At 43.0% G+C, this 17,819-nt stretch overlaps 1 protein-coding gene across 2 annotated transcripts in view; it reads right to left on the reverse strand.

The window, feature by feature from the left end:
- The window catches only part of mecp2 (methyl CpG binding protein 2), a 34,651-nt gene extending 17,596 nt beyond the window's left edge, over positions 1-17,055 (reverse strand). For both annotated transcript variants that reach the window (XM_037685085.1, XM_037685084.1), the window contains exons 1-2: positions 17,022-17,055; positions 235-376 (exon numbers count right to left, since the gene is read on the reverse strand). In XM_037685085.1, the coding sequence (XP_037541013.1) occupies positions 235-376; positions 17,022-17,053 (174 nt within the window). In that variant the 5' untranslated portion in view covers positions 17,054-17,055. The remainder of the gene's footprint in view (positions 1-234; positions 377-17,021) is intronic.
- Positions 17,056-17,819: the final 764 nt, after the last annotated feature.

The following is a 17,819-nucleotide window of genomic DNA, read 5'->3' on the forward strand; positions in this document are numbered from 1 at the left end:
CCACTGAGATCACACTTAGCCACGACCCCTCATACACTGACAGGATGAGCTCCCCTTCTGCTAAGGAGGAGTCCAGGACCCTATAAATGAGTAATGACACGGGACATCGGGGCTCTTCTGGGTCTGTGAACATGTCACCGGTTCTGACTGGGTTAAAACCATAGGACCAGTCTAGATAAAAATAATATCCAACAAAGGTAAAAGAGTTCTTCTAAGTGTTTGCCTGTTCTGTACCTTGCTCTGTGGCTTCGCCCCTGCGGCTGTCATCTCTACCCCCTGCTCGACTTGGTGACGCTCCCTACGAGCCTTCTTGCTCTTACTCTGAGAGGAGGGCTGTGCGTCGACTTGTCTCTCATCACCTTCCTGGTCCTCCACCCTGAAGAATATTTGAGTCATTGCATCAAAGGTTCTGCTGTGTTCAACCGGTACTTTTATAAATCCATTTTTAGATCAATTCAAACAAACCACAACCTGTATTTTATTAACCCTTGACTTCTATGGTGACAGGCAATCACGTAACTACCTTCCTGTTTTTCTATCTGTTAGCAAAACATTTCCCGAACAAGTGGAAAGATTTGAGTGGAACTCTTAGAAATATTAATCTTTCATTTTCATTCATTCAACCTTTACTTCTACAGGTTAGTGTCATTGAGCCTCAAGGACTCATTTACAAGAGAGACCTGGTTTAAACAAAGAACACAGAGGAGGTACAGACAACAATAGATAATCATATAACAGCATATATAATTAAAAATAAATGGAAAAAATTATATAAAAATGAAACAAAAACAGGGGGCAGCACGGTGGTGCAACTGGTAGAGCTGCTGCCTCTCAGTGAACAGGTTCCTGGTTCAAATCCCGGTCCAGGGGCCTTTCTGGGTGGAGTTTGCATGTTCTCTCCGTGCATGCGTGGGTTTTCTCCGGGTACTCCAGTTTCCTCCCACAGACCAAAAACATGCATGTTAGGCTGATTGGTAACTCTAAATTGTCCCTAGGTGTGAGTGAGAGAGTGAATGGTTGTTTGTCTCGTTTGTCTCTATGTGTCCCTGTGATGGACTGGAGACCTGTCCAGGGTGTACCCCGCCCCTCGCACAGTGATTGATGGACATGGGCACCAGCGACCCCCGTGACCCAAAATGGAATAAGCGGGTAAAGATGATGGATGGATGGATGGATGGATGGATGGATGAATCAAAAACAGCTACATGGCACAACTAACAGGAACATGTCTGTGTTGGTTCTTCCATGAACTTATCAGATGTTTGAAGCCACTTAGAGAGGTCAAAGGTCGAGAGCTTCAGGTCTTTTTACAAGATATTCCAGGAAACAGGAGCGGAGTAGGAGAAGGTCCTTTTGTCTAGTTCAGTCCTCACTGAGGGAACACTGCAGGTAATGATGTCCTGAGAGCGCACGCTTCAACTTTAAGATGCAAGCCCATGGCACATTGACAGATTTAAACTCACCTAGACAGACAAACTGCATCCTGATCCGTTTCACTGTTTCTGTTTTATATGACAGATTTTTAGAAAATGTATCTACTTAATTCCTTTTCCCTCAGATTTCTACAAAAAACACCATAAAGACAAAAAGTGACAAAACTTTTGCAAATTTATTACAATGGAAAAACAAAATATAAGTTCTGATATGGCATTTTTTAAGTGTAGAGTTTAGTGAAACTCAAAGTTATTTATTTATTTGTTTATTTCTTTAGTTCTTTACACAACCACAGTGATATAACCAAAGTGCTTAACAAAAAAACAGTAATTAAAATGAGAACAAGTTGAAACAAGAAAAAACACAATAAAATAACAAAAAGAGGATCAGAAATGTCATCACATATTTAAGTACTAAAAATCTGTTGGAATAAAAAAAGTCTTAAGCTTTGATTTAAAGGAGCCCAGTTCAGTAATCTGACGTAGATTAAGTGGGAGTTTATTCCAGAGTCGAGGTGCGGCTGCAGAAAAGCCACGGTCCCCCACAGTTTATATTCTGTCCTTGGAACAGAGAGCAGGAGCTGTCGGACCTCAGAGAGCAGGAGCTGTCGGACCTCAGAGAGCAGGAGCTGAACAACTCTGTTCTATAAGGAGCAGCGAGGTCATTCAGAGCTTTAAAACAAATGATAAAAGTTTTAATCTGTTCTAAAACAGACAGGAAGACAAACAGTGTGATGTGGTCCCATCCAGGAGCAGCTGCTGCGTTTTGAACCAGCTGGAAGAGCTCAGTGATGACTGAGGTGCACGACACACACACACTTACAATAATCGAGCCGAGAACTGATGAGAGCACGAACAGCTTCTCCAAGTCACAACGGTTCAAAAAGGGTTTGATAAGGATGTGGGATATGGCATAAAATTCATATCAAAATATGTACTGTGAAGAATGGTGATAACGATTTATATCACAATATGTTTTTTTGTATAAAACTTGCAATAAGAATTTTTTTTTTTAAAAGCATAGGGTGTCCTTTTGCCATAATTTATTTTGAAAACTGCTATACCACAAAATAATCTCAATTAAGAAAATTCCACTACTAGGTCCAGAGTTTTTAAATAATAAACAAATCAAGCATCAAGCTTCTTGCTTGTAGTGCAAAACAGTGCAAAAGATATCAAATGTAGTTTTAGCCATATGTTTTTATACAAAAGAATATGTTGTTAACTCTTAACAGTTTCCAGTATTTTCACTTAAGAAATGAACAGCAACAGAGCAGCATTTTACACTGAAACACTTCACCCTCCAACCCTCTAGTGGGCGTCTCCTTCCTCTTTAAGGAGAGCTGACACAAAATGGCGACCAGTTTCCTCTGTGGCTTTGACCAGAGGGTCTCGCAGTAAAATCACACAACACAGCGTTCTTTTACAGATCAGAGTGCAGGTTTCTCTAAAGATGACCAACGCTTACTTTAACTTTTGACAGGAAAAAAAAACAACTTTTGACGGAACACAGCGTTTTGCGCATGCGTCTGAATACGGCAACACTACGGCAAGCCGGCTGTAGTTAGCTTGTAGCTTTGCTAATTAGTTCTTGAAGAAAATACTTTAACACCACAATTTTCAACAAAAAAAGTAATGATTAAATCTGACGACTCTGATTTTACATCAGACACAGCAATACTGTGGTTAGCCAGTAGAAGACAGATCCTATCATAGGCTAAATGTCTATCGTTTCTACCATGTACTATATATATTGCACATTCCTAGGGTTTGACCTTTTTTAAAAGGTGTAAATAAAAAAAATCCAGACTGCACAACAAAGGCGATATGTTTGTCAAAGTGTAAAGCCTTATCAAAGGTCACTCCAAGGTTTTTCACACTGAAAGTTAATATTCAAACTGAAGTTAATATTCAAATTTCCCAGGCCAGTTGCATCTTTGTCACCAAACAAAATCCATTCTGTTACATTGTCATTTAAAAACAGGAAGTTCTTGTTTAGCCAATGTTTGATTGCAGAGATGCAGTCAAATAGAGAAAGCATTGGGTTACTGGATCCTGGCCTTAATGGTAAATAGATTTGCAAATCAACTGCATAAAAATGAAAGTTGACATTGTGGTGTTTTATTATAGATCCAAGTGGCAACATGTACAAGGAAAAGAGCAGAGGGCCCAAAATGGAACCCTGGGGCACCCCACACAGAAGAGGGGCTGTAGAGGAAGAGGAGCCATTGAGCAAGATAGATAAGGTTAATCCATAGTTTAGTGAAACTCAAAGTTAAACCAGAGATTAGTGAAATTTGAAGTTCAAGTTGTAGGGATTGTGCCCTCTGGTGTTTGGTTTCTGTTCTTATACCCCTTGGTTTCCCAGTTCAGTCTGACCTGTTTTAGCTGTCTGTGCTCACGGGTGTGTGTGGTTGTATCTTGTTACTCTGTGTACAGTATATAAGTCTGTGTCTGTGTGCTACTCGTTTTATGGGCATCCTCTGGTAATGCCTCTTGAGTCCCTGGTGTTTTCCTACATGTTCGTGGTGTTTCTTCATGTTTCCTGGATCTGAGTGAGTTTTGCTGCCTTGTTCTTTCGGCTTTGCCCTCTACAGGGGTCGCCACAGTGAGTCATCCTCTTCCATATCACTCTGTCCTCTGCATCCTCTGTTTTCACTCAAAATACCTCCATGTCCTCTGTAACTGCATCCACACAGTGTATATACACATCTTATCAGGACTATTGAGCTATTTGGAAGTGTTTCATGGACAAATCTCACGTTTTGTCGTCAAATGCATATGTATTGTGTCTATAAATGTGTTTGCTAGAAGATATTTTTGATGTCTTAAATCATGTCCTGATAAGGACAAGGTGTGAAGAGATCTTTTTTTTTATAACACTATCCTTATGGTCTTTCTCCTATTCTATCTGAAGAATAAGGAGCCACGCTCCCAGGAGTTGTAGCCACTAACACTCAGCCCATCTTTTGGATGACTGTATGGAATATAATCTCGTTGTACTTCAGTGCAATTTTCCTGGACAGTGGACCCCAAGTACTTGAAGTCCTGCACCTTTGTGAGCTCTGCTCCTTGTAGCTTCACTCTTCCACCGGCCTTCTTCTCATTCACACACATGTACTCTGTCTTATACGGGTGACTTTCATTCGTATTCTTTCAAGTGCATACCTCTACCTCTCCAAGTTCTCTTCCGCCTGTTCCCTGTTCTCACCACGGATCACAATGTCGTCTGCAAATATCATAGTCTATGGGGATTCCTGCCTGACCTCATCTGTTAGTCGCTCCATCTCCAGAGCAAACAAGAAGGGGCTCAGAGCCAATCCTTGATGCAATCTTACCTCCACCTTGAAGATATCCATCACTCCTACAGCACATTTCACCACTGTCATGCTGTCCTCATAAATGTCCTGTACCAGTCTAACATACTTTGCTGCCATTCCAGATACCCTCATGCAATACCATACCTCCTCCCTCGGCATAATGTCATATGTATTCTAAATCCACAAAGACAGTGGAGTTTTTTCTGACCTTCTCTGTACTTTTCCATCAGCATCCTCAAAGCAAAGATGGCATCTGTGGGGCTCTTTCTTGGCATGAAACCATACTGCTGCTCACAAATAGTCAGCTCTCATCTAAGTCTAGCTTCCACATGTGTCTCCCAGATCTTCATCATGTGGCTCATCAATTTAATTCACATATAGTTGTTACAACTCTGTACATCACCCTTGTTCTTAAAAATGGGCACCAGCACACTTCTCCATTCCTCAGGCATTTTCTCATCCTCAAATATGCAACTGAATATTTGAGTCAAAAACCTCACTGCCATCTCTCCAAGACATTTCCAAATCTCCACTGGTATGTCATCAGGTCCTACTGCCTTCTCCTTCTTCATTCTTTTGAGAGTTTTCCAGACATCATTGTCACTTATCTTTCCCACTTCCTGGTCCACAGTTTCTATGACCTCTACTCCTCTTTCTCTTTCATTCTCTTCATTCATTAGCTCCTCAAAGTACTCCTTCCATCTTCACAGCACACTCTCCTCACTTAGAACATTACCATTCCTATCTTTAACATGCCTAACCTGCTGCACATCCCTTCCAGCCTAATCTCTCTGTCTTGCTAATTGGCACAAGTCCTTCTTGCCCTCTTAATATCCAGCCTCCTATACAACTCAATATACACCTTCTGCTTTGCCTTAGCTACCTCCCACTTTGCTCTATGTCCCATCTCCTTATTCCTGTCTCCTCTCTTCAGTCCTCTCAATGTTGTATTTCTTCTTGGCTAACCTCTTTCTTTGAACGGTATCCTGCACTTCACTATTCCACCACCAGGTTTCCTGATCATCCATTCTCTGTCCAGATGACACACCAAGTACTTTCCTACCAATCTCTGTAATTACTGTTGCTGTAGTAGTCCAGTCAAATGGAAGCTCTTTCTTACCACCCAGAGCCTTTAACAGCTCCTCTCTGAATTTCTCACAACATTCTTCCTTCTTCATCTTCCACCATTTGGTCTGTGATTTTACCCCTTTTCTCTTCTTCACAACAATAGTCATTCTACACACAATCACCCGATGCTGTCTGGCCATGCTTTCCCCTGCCACACCTTACAGTCCCCAATCTCCCTCAGGTTTCCTCTTCTACACAGAATGTAGTCAACCTGCATACTCCTTCCTCCACTCTGATAGGTCACTCTATGTTCCTCCTTCCAGTTCCAGAGTTCTGAACCATCTGTAACTTCTGAAGAGATTTGTTGGTGAGGCCATAAAGAATGGTTGCAGTAGTCAATCCATTCAATCCACTCTTATAGGTCACTCTATGTTTCTCCCTCTTTTGGAAATAAGTGCTGACTACAGCCATTTCCATTCTCTTGGCAAAATCCAACACCAGCTGTCCTTCCTGGTTTATTTCCTTGACACCAAACCTACCCATCACTTCCTCATCCCCTCTGTTTCTTTCACCAGCATGTCCACTCAGGTCTGCTCCCATCACCACTCTCTCCTCCCTGGGAATACTCTCCATCACTTCACCCAGATCTCCTTATGCATGCTCAATAATCCAGGTAAAAAAATCCAAAAAAGTTCAATCTGCTCCTCTGGACATTCAAAAAAACAAAAAACAAAACAAAGCAAAAAAATATAGAAACGTTTCGTCTCTCATCCGAGAGACTTCCTCAGTCTGAGGTGCTGTATTCAGCTCAGTCTCTTAAATAGCACCTTCTCAGAGTGGATCAACCAGTTTGCTGCTGACAACCATGTGAGCTTGACCATGAGCAGCTGGTTTTGGTTGTCAGCAGCAAACTGGTTGATCCACTCTGAGAAGGTGCTATTTAAGAGCATCCTGATGCATGCTCAATAATCCAGGTAGAAAAATCTAAAAAAAGTTAAATCTGGTCCTCTGGACATTCAAAAAAACCCAAAACAAAGCAAAACAACAAAAAATGTAGAAACGTTTCATCTCTCATCCAAGAGACTTCCTCAGTCTGAGGTGCTGTATTCAGCTCAGTCTCTTAAATAGCACCTTCTCAGAGTGGATCAACCAGTTTTGCTGCTGACAACCAAAACCAGCTGATCACATGCTCAAGAAGGACCATCAGCCTAACAATGGATCATTAGCACACTGATGGCTGTTTACTATTCACAGAGGGCTGAGTGATACTAGCAATCACAGCATTGTAAGAGGGGGACAATTGAACACGTAGGCCTCCACCCCTGTTTAACAATGGACGGTTTCTTTTCACAAAGATGGCCTCCTTTACTCCTCTCTCAAACCATCGTTCCTCTCTATCCAGGATGTGCACATCTTCATCCCTGAAAGAGTGACCGCTGGCCTGGAGATGAGTGTAGTGCTATTTAAGAGACTGAGCTGAATACAACACCTCAGACTGAGGAAGTCTCTCGGATGAGAGACAAAACGTTTCTATATTTTTTTGCTTCATTTTGTTTTTTGTTATTTTGAATGTCCAGAGGACCAGATTGAACTTTTTTGGATTCACCCAGATCCTTCCAATATGTTTCTTTCTCCTTCCCATCACATTCAACCTGTGGAGCATAACCACTGACAACATTTAGCATCAGACCTTCTACTTCTACCTTCAGACACATCACCCTATCTGACACTCTTTTCACCTCTACTACATTCTTTGCAAACTCCTCCTTCAGGACCACCCCTACTCCATTTCTTTTTCTATGCACACCATAGTGAAACAGTTTGCTCCGACTTTCAGACTCGAACTAGACGTCTGACTATCTGAGCTCTTCGGAGGGTAGTCAAAACTGGTTGGTGGGTTCCTTCTACAATGTGAGCTAGCTTTTAGCCAGGTATGCCTCTGATGCAACCCACATCACTTACACAGTCAGCGCCCTTATGGGTGAAGCTCTGCAGTGAGCTCATGCTCACCTCCGCTTTCGTCCCATTGCTTCCCTGCCGTTTTCCTCGTTCCTCAAGTATTTCCAGCAGGCTTTTGATCATCCTCTGCTACAAGAGGGAACCCAGCAAAGACTATTCACTATATGGCAGGGGTCAAGCTCTGTCACAGAGTTTGCCATCCATCCGGGTAATTGCAGAACAATCCGGATGGGGTAAAGTCGTGCTACAAAGTGCCTTTTTAAACGTCTTAATTGATAATATACATAAAAGACCAAATTGCTACACGTGAAGCTCCTTGAGATAATCTAGCCATACACATAGATAGAAGTAGAGAATGTCACTTGGTAAGAGACCACAAGTTCCGGGAGAACCTTTCAACCGGAAGTAGTTTTTCTATGCCTGTATTCCTCAACCCAGAACCGATGCAGGTGGGTCGGACAAGACTGACCCCCATGGAAAGAAAAAGAAAAATTTCTGCTAATGAATGCCTTTACTGTGGTAAGAGCGGCCACTACCTGAGAAACTGTCAGCTCCGTTTAAAGGGGGATACCATCAGTAAGACAGGAGATACTGGTGGGTAATAATAAATCTACTCCTGAAAATAAGTTTTGTCTACCTGCTTTAATTTGTGTTGAGGATGTTAATTTCTGGTCCAGGTCCTGATAGACTCCGGAGCAGAATAAAGTTTGATTAGCCTAAACATTGTACAACAACTCAAACTTTTTACTGTTTCTCTCAACCAATCTATCAACATAACAGGTCTCACAGACCAGACCATCTCATCCGTTACTCACAAGACTGATGATCTCCATCTGGTCCTTTCTGGCAATCATCATGAGAAATGTGAGTTTTCATCTTTGAATCTCCTCGTCCTCAGCTTATCTTAGGCTATCCCTGGCTCGTGAAACATAATCCCCTTATTAACTGGAAAAACAACCTCATTGAAAGATGGGGAGACGCTTGTTCAAGTTCATGTTTATGCTCAGCAATCTCTCTTGGGTCTTTTCCTCTCTCTACCAGTGATAAATAAAATCTTTCTAAAGTACCACCTGCTTACCATGCTTTGGCTCCTTTTCAGCAAACAGAGGGCCATACGTCTTCCTCCTCATAGACCCTACGACTGTCCCATTGATTTCCCCCCCCCCCCCCCCCCCGCCCCCGCATTCCAGCAGGCTTTATAACCTTTCAGGCCCAGAGAGAGAGACCATGAAACAGTATATTAAGAAGTCCTTGCAATCTGGGATCATCCATCCTTCTACCTCACCCCTTGGGGCTGTTTTTTTTTTTTGTGTCTAAAGAAAGATAAGTCCCTGAGACCCTGTATCGACTACAGGGGGTTAAACCAGACAACCGTCAAAAATAAATACCCAATACCACTTAACAATTAAGTTTACTATACCATACCAGTTTATTTATACAGCACTTAAAAAAGCAACAAGGCCAACCAAAGTGCTGTACAATAGAAACAAACAAGCACAGCGGACAGGAAAACAAAATAAAAATCAAAAAAGTCCTTGCTCAATAATCCAGGTATACAATCCAACAATTTTCAGTCAGGTCATCTGGACAGTTTCTTTTTTTTTTGTGCTGAAAAGTTTCACCTTCCATCCAGAAGGTTTCATCAGTCAAGGAAACACACAACAAAAAACTGATTCTTCCCCCCCAGCAGCTTACTCCAAAGTGGAACAAACCAGTTATGCTGGTGCTAAGATGATCTCTTTGGCATGCCCCCTCCTCCTGTGAGTGTGGGAGCCTGCCTGGCATGCAGTGGCAACTCATTCTACAGTCTTGGCCCTGCAACAGAGAAAGCCCTGTCACCTCTGAGCTTACGACAGGTTTCTGTAATTGAAAGAAGCATCTGGTCTGCTGATTTCAGAGTGCACGGTGGGACATATGGCTGCAGAAGAGTGAGATAGGATGGGACAGAACTGTTCAGTGATTTAAAAACATACATGAGTATTTTGACTGGATCCAAAAGTGAATGGGTAGTCAGTGCAGGGAGGCCAAAACTGGTGTAATGTGCCCTCTATGGCCTGTACCAGTTAAAAATCGGGCTGCAGCATTTTGGACCAGTTGTAGACGTGCAATGGAGGACTGACTGATTCCAAACAGAAGCACATAACAGTAATCAAGCCTGGAAGTAATGAATGCATGGATCACTGTCTCAAGATTATTTTGGACAGTATGGGCTTCAGCTTAGACAGCCGCCTCAGCTGAAAAAACAGGATTGAACAATCACGTTTACATGACTGTTAAGTTTCAAAGAAGGGTCCATTATCAATCCCAGATTAGTGATTCTTAGTTTCTCTAACGGAGCTAGAGAATAAAGGTCAATGCAGTGGTTCATGAACTGGCCATTGAGATGGAACAACATGACTTCAGACTTCTTCTCATTGAAACTTAAGAAGTTTAAAGCCATCCAGTCCCGGATGTCAGCCAGGCAGTAATGAAGAGGTTAAATAGAGCGTGTGCCTCTGTGCATCAGGGCGAAGTAAATTTGACAGTCATCAGCATAGAAATGAAAGGGTATGTTGTGATTGCGGAAAATAGCACCTAGTGGCAGCAGGTATAAAGAAAAGAGAAGGGGACCGAGGATGGAGGATGGACCCCTGCCGTACCCCCCATTGAAGCGTTGCCGATGCTGAACTGAAATCTTTGATATTGACACAAAAGGTTCTGTCAGAGAGGTAGGACCTAAATCATTTGAAGGCTGACCCTGTGATGCCCATCCACTGCTCTAGCCTAGAAATGAGGATCCCATGGTTGAGGGCATCAAAAGCAGATGTAAGGTCCAATAGGACAAGCAGCACAGAATTACCTGCATCAATGGCTAGGAAAATGTTGTTAAAAACCTTCAGTACAGCAGTTTCAGTACTGTGGAGAGATTTGAAGCCAGATTGGAATAACTCTAGGATAGCACAATCCTCCAAGAAACATTTCAACTGAGACTCAACTATTTTTTCCTGTAGTTTAGAGGTGAATGGGAGTCTGGAGACAGGCCTGTAGTTGGACATGACTGAGGGGTCAAGGTTAGTTTTTTTTCAGGAGAGGCTGGACAGAAGAATGTTTAAAAGTTTTTGGCACCACACCTGAGGACAAACTGCTATTGACAATAGCGAAGATAGAAGGACCCAGAGTAGGAAAAACCTCCTTTAGTAGTCGAGGTAGGACCACATCAAAGGTGGAACCAGATGGCTTCATGCTGTACATTACCTGCTCCAGAGAAGACAAAGAGATTGTCTCAAAGTGGTCAAATACAGCTGCACATTGAGATGAGATGGACGGATCATGAGCTGTTAGAGAAATGAGTGCCCGGGTGTTCACAACTTTTTCTATGAAGAAATGGAGGAAGTTCTCACACAGTTCAGTTGAGGCTTCCAGAGATAATGGTTCTCTGAAGTGTAGAACTGCATTCAGGGTAGAAAAAATAACTCGGGGGTTGTGGAAGTTGGAGACAATTATATCAGAAGAATTTAGATTTAGCAGCTTTAACTGCTTTCTGATAATGATGCCAACTCTCCCTTAATATTTGAAAAGAAACCTGCAGCCTGTCTTTCCTCTATCTGCGCTCTGTTCTCCTACATTGCTGTCTAACAGCTTGAGTGACGTCATTATGCCAAGGTTCTAATCTAAGTTTCATTTTTCTGGTTTTAACGGGAGCAGCACGGTCCAGAACAATTAAACAGACAGAGTTGAACTGAGGTTAGCTCCTCGGTGGTGAGGGAGTTAAAAGCCTCATTAAAACTAGCAGCAATGAAACGGTTAATGGCGATGTGGTACGTGCAGGAGTGCACAGCTTAGCAGTAGGACGGGGGTGGGGGGGGTGCGAAGTCAAATAATACAGGCACGTGATCTGAAAAAACATTGTCGCTGATTTCCAAATTACAAACGGAGACATCACTTATTAAAAAGAGGTCCAGCGTGTGACCGTGTTCTTGGGTGGGACCATTTACTTGCTGAGATAAATTAAGAGTCCAATAAATCTATAAAGTCTTTCACTAAGGACTTCTCCTGACAACACACATGAATATTAAAGTCACCAATGATTAAAACATAATCCTATCTTGGTGTGATATCAGCCAAAAAAATCTGAGAATTCACTTAGGAAATCCTTGAATCGAGGGGGGTGGTAAACGAGTGCGCACAGAACCAGAGGAGATTGTCCAAGTTCAAAGACGCTCAGCTCAAAGCTGGAGTGGGAAACCGGGATGGCCAACTGTTTAAAGGCAAAGTTTGGTTTAAAGACTGTTAATAATCCACCACTGCGGCGGCCTGAAGGCCGTGGGGCATTAAAACCCTGACAGTCCGGAGGTAATAATTCCATCAAGGCGCTGGACTCCTTCCTGTGGACACACCACCTGCAGGAAGGGCCATAAGGTGCGTGATATCATGGGCAGTGGCCGAAGGCGGGGACCTTGGCGCTCTGACCCTGGCTTACCAAAGCTGGCTCTTGGGACATGGAACGTGAACGTGGGGAAGGAGCCTGAGCTTGTGCGTGAGGTTGAGAGGCACTGACTAGATATAGTTGGACTCACCTCGACGCACAAGCATGGGCTCTGGAATCAATCTCCTTGAGAAGGGCTGGATCTTATTCCACTCTGGAGTTACCCATGGTGAGAGGCGTCGAGCTGGTATGGGTCTACTTGTAGCCCCCCGACTTGGTGCCTGTGTGTTGGAGTTTTCCCCGGTAGATGAGAGGGTAGCTTCCCTTCGCCTTCGGGTGGGGGGACGGGCTGACTGTTGTCTGTGCCTATGCACCTAACGGCAGTTCAGACTATCTGGCCTTTTTGGAGTCATTGGCAGGGGTGTTGGAAGGTGCACCAGCTAAAGACTCCTTTATTCTGCTGGGGGACTTCAATGCCCACATGGGTAATGACAGTGTGACCTGGAGGGGCGTGATTGGGAGGAACGGCCTCTCTGATCTGAACCCGAGCTGTTGTTATTGGACTTCTGTGCTAGACATAGTTTGTCCATCACAAACACCATGTTTGAACATAAGGGTGTCCATAAGTGCACTTGGCACCAGGACGCCCTAGGTCGTAGATTGATGATTGACTTCATAGTCGTGTCATCTGATTTGCGGCTGTTTGTTTTGGACACTTGGGTGAAGAGAGGAGCTGAGCTGTCAACTGATCACCACCTGGTAGAGACTTGGATCAGATGGCAGGGGAAGATGCCGGACAGACCTGGTAGACCAAACGTGTAGTGAGGGTTTGATGGGAACACCTGGCAGAAGAACCCGTCAGACAGATTTTCAACTCGCACCTCCGGGAGAGATTTAACCGCATCCCAGCTGAGGTGGGGAATACTGAGTCCGAGTGGGCCATGTTCCGCACCTCACTTGTTGAGGTGGCTGCCTTGAGCTGTGGCCGCTGTGGGGAAAGCAGCACTTGACTAACACTGTATTCAGTGAAGGTGGGCTGCTGTTGCCCTCAACCAGTGATGTTGTCGGGAGGTGGAAGAAATACTACAAACTGAGGTGTACCGCAAACCCACCCACACTGACCAGTATTTGCAGTTTGACTCCCATCACCCTTTGGAGCACAAGTTAGGAGTCATCAGGACTCTGTACCACAGAGCAGACAGCGTCCCCACTAAACTCAGGAGCCAGGCAGAAGGAGAAATCCCACACAAGAGAGGCTCTAGACTAGAGCAATGTGGATATCCTAACTGGACCTTCCTGAAAGCAGAGAAGAAACCCAAACAGGACTCCAGTCAGCCAACAGGTGAAAAGGAGGAACCCAGACCAATGGTCATTCCATATGTTGAGGGAGTATCAGAGAAACTGAGACGTTTATTTTTTTCTAAACATACCGTTCCAGTGGCTTTTAAACCCCAAAATACATTACGGCAAAGACTGGTTCATCCCAAAGATCCAGTCCCCCGGCACAAACAGAGTAATATTGTGTATGCTGTTCAGTGTCAGGAGGGTGATCAGTCCTACATCGGGGAAACTAACCAGCCACTGGCCAAAAGGATGGACCAGCAAAGAAGAGCAACATCATCAGGCCAGGACTCTGAGGTCTACACTCATCTCCAGGCCAGCGGTCACTCTTTCAGGGATGAAGATGTTCACATCCTGGACAGAGAGGAACGATGGTTTGAGAGAGGAGTAAAGGAGGCCATCTTTGTGAAAAGAAACCGTCCATCATTAAACAGGGGTGGAGGCCTCCGGGTTCAACTGTCCCCCTCTTACAATGCTGTGATTGCTAGTATCACTCAGCCCTCTGTGAACAGTAAACAGACATCAGGTGCTAATGATCCATTGTTAGGCTGATGGTCCTTCTTGAGCATGTGATCAGCTGGTTCTGGTTGTCAGCAGCAAACTGGTTGATCCACTCTGAGAAGGTGCTATTTAAGAGACTGAGCTGAATACAGCACCTCAGACTAAGGAAGTCTTTCGGATGAAAGATGAAACATTTCTACATTTTTTTTTATGTCCAGAGGACCTGACTTAACTTTTTTAGAACTTTCATTGTTGGAGTAAGCTGTTTGAGGGAAGAATCAGTTTTGTTGTGTGTTTCCTTGACTGATGAAGCCTTCTGGACCGAAGGCGAAACGTTTTAGCACAAAAAAAGAAACTGTCCAGATGACCTGACTGAAAAATGTTGGATTGTATACCTGGATTATTGAGCATGGACTTTGTTGTTAACTTTCATTGTTTTCTTCTTGTAAAGTTTTTGTGATCTTTTATTTTGTTGTGTTAATAACATGTTTTGTTTTTGTTGTTTCCTTGGTAACAGGTAGCTAAGCTCAAGCCAGTGTTGTCCAGACCCGACCTTGAGAAACTAGTCCATGGCTTTGTCACGACCCGATTGGACTATTGCAACGCACTCTATGCTGGGATCAGCCAGGCTTCTATTTCACGTCTTCAGCTCGTCCAGAATGCTGCTGCTTGGCTTTTAACCGGAACTCGTAGATCTGAACATATTACTCCAGTTCTGTCCTCCCTTCACTGGCTCCCTGTTCGTACGAGGATAGTCTTTAAAATTCTTCTGTTGACCTTCAAATGCTTAAATGGCCTCGCACCCCTTTACATCTCTTTACTCTTTAGATTTGAAGCTCTCGACCTTGACCTCTCTAAGTGTCTTTAAGAATCTGTTGGACTCCTGGCAGGGACCAATGCAGACATGTTCCTGTTTTTAGTTTTCTACATTTGTCTTGGAATCTAGCTGTTTTTTGTTTTGTTACCTTTTTCCTTTTAGCCATCCTATTTGTTAAAAAACAAACAAAAAAAAACTGTAGTATGAGTTTTTATAACTGCTTATTGTTGTTGCTGTTGTCCATTGTTGTCATCTTTCTTTGTTAAGTCAGGTCTCTCTTGTAAATGAGTCCTCGAGGCTCAATGGGATTTACCTGTAGCAATAAAGGTTGATTGATTACCTCTCTGAGCTTCTGGAACCTTACGTTCCCTCTCGGGCCCTGAGATCATCTGATCAGCTGCTTTCGGCTGTTCCAAAAACAAGAAGCTCAGAGGAGATCGGGTTTTTTCAGTCATGGGCCCCAAACTCTGGAACAACCTGCCCCCCAACATCAGGCAGGCCACCTCCCTTCCACCTCCCCCCCCCCCCCCCCCCCCCAACATCAGGCAGGACACCTCCCTTCCTCACTTCAAGTCTCTGTTAAAACTCATCTGTTCTCTCAAACATTTCACACAGTGTAAATTGATCCAGTGTTTTTAATCTGTGACCCCATGTTTTAAATGCTTTTTATTAATTCTTCAGTTATTATTATTAGTGTATTGTATTTTTTTACTCTTTATTTTTACTCCCATTGATTGTTGTTGTTGTTAAGCACTTTGATAACAGGTCAAGTCAACTTTATTTATAGAGCACATTTAAAACAGAACCTGTTATCAAAGTGATGAACAACAACAAAAATCAAAAACAAAAGTAAATTAAAGAGAAAAAAACGGGTTCTGTTTTAAATGTGCTCTATAAATAAACTTGACTTGTTAAGTTCTTGTGATGTAGTATTGTTGTGTTTTGTTGTTATCTTCTAGTTGTAAAGTTCTTGCAATGTTTTATTTTGTTGTGTTAATAACTTGTGATGTTGTTTTGTTGTTTTAGTTGTAAACTTTTTGCAATGTTTTATGTTGTGTTAATAAAGTGTTGCTGTGTTTTGTTGTAAAATAATGTGTAATAACTTGTGTTGGTTGTGTTATTGTTGTTGTTTGTTGTAAAGTATTGTTGTTGTGTTAATAATTTGTGTTGTTGTTTGTTGTAAAGTATTGTTGTGTTAATAACTTGTGTTGTTTGTTGTAAAGTATTGTTGTAGTGTTAATAACTTGTGTTGTTTGTGTTATTGTTGTTGTTTGTTGTAAAGTAATGTTATGTTAATAACTTGTGTTGTTTGTGTTGTTGTTGTTTGTTGTAAAGTATTGTTGTTGTGTTAATAACTTGTGTTGTTTGTGTTGTTGTAAAGTATTGTTGTTGTGTTAATAACTTGTGTTGTTTGTGTTATTGTTGTAAAGTATTGTTGTTGTGTTAATAACTTGTGTTGTTGTTGTTGTTTGTTGTAAGGTATTGTTGTTGTGTTAATAACTTGTGTTGTTGTTGTTTGTTGTAAGGTATTGTTGTTGTGTTAATAACTTGTGTTGTTGTTGTAAAGTATTGTTGTTGTGTTAATAACTTGTGTTGTTGTTTGTTGTAAGGTATTGTTGTTGTTGTTTGTTGTTAGGTATTGTTGTTGTGTTAATAACTTGTGTTGTTTGTGTTGTTGTTGTTTGTTGTAAAAACACAGCTACAGGTGGAAGTTTCTGCCGGAAAAGGAAGTGAACACCTGAGTAAACTAGGATGCATACACGCGCGCTCTCATGTACAAGTCCGGTTTTGCTCAGCGGCACTCCAACAGCAGCTGGCTGCTAACAGGCTAACCGGGTTTACCCGGGGTCACGGATGAGCGGCCCGTTACCGGCTGGAGGCTCCGCTGTCGCTCGGAGCTCCAGCCGCGGCCCTCCGGCCTCCCTGAGGCCCCGTCCCGGGAGCTGTGTGGGGTGAGGAGCGGCCCGAGGTGCGTTGAAACAGCGGCTAGGCTAAAGCTCGAGTCCACCCTGAGCTTGTGACGTATTCCCCCCTAACCCCGCTCGGGGGAGACGGGCCGGGATTTAAATCAGCGCACTTCCCCTCCATAAAACGCACAATAACAAACTGTTCGGGCTCGGTTCAGATGCGGCGGCAGCAGCTGCGACGAAACGGAGGATGAAATAAAGACGACTTACGCTCTGTCCGCTCCGCTCCCCACGGCGGCCATTTTAATTTATATAAATAATTTTATATATATATGTATAAAAAACAAAACATCTCCGCTGAACACCGCCCCCTCCGTCAGTACAGAAGTATCGCGAGATCTCATTTCACAGCGCAGGGCGGGCAGGGTGGAGGAGGAGGAGGCGCTCTGAGGGAGTGATGGAGACAATCAGGCGGCAGCTTTGAAAATTCAAAAGGACAAAATGGAGAGATTTGGAGGAATAATTTCAAAGGTGGAATAAATCCTGAACCTGCCCCTGACTCGGAGCTGTCAAGCAGTCCTGGATGACTGCAGCAGAGACAAGCTGGAAACTGAACTTTTGTTTGGCTCATGTCAGAACATGGCATCAGTAGAATTAGAAAGAAGCCATTGGAATAGCATGGATGATAGTGAAGAGGAAGAGATGGACGGTCAAAAAGAAGAGAAAGAGTGGAAAGAAACAGAGAGCTAGTGAAAGAAAAAAGAAATGAGGAACGTTCAGAAGGAACTGATAGTGAAGGTAACGAAGAAAGAGCAGATGTGTCAAAAAATCCATCCATGAATGTTATAATAAGATTTGAAGAAGAGGAGGGAGTAAAGAAAATTGACCCACTGAAGTTCACAAAACACTTAAAACACAAGTTGGAGAAGTCAAATATGCAAAAATACTGAGAGATGGAAATCTTCTGATTGGGTGCAGTACAGATGTTCAGGTGGAAAAGCGAGGACAATTGGGTGGGTGTGCAAAGTTAAAGTTAAAACTGTTGTAAGAGTAGGTGAAAAAAGAAAT

Source organism: Nematolebias whitei, chromosome 11 (assembly GCF_014905685.2).
Source record: "Nematolebias whitei isolate Nwh7 chromosome 11, NemWhi1, whole genome shotgun sequence".
NCBI lineage: Eukaryota > Metazoa > Chordata > Actinopteri > Cyprinodontiformes > Rivulidae > Nematolebias > Nematolebias whitei.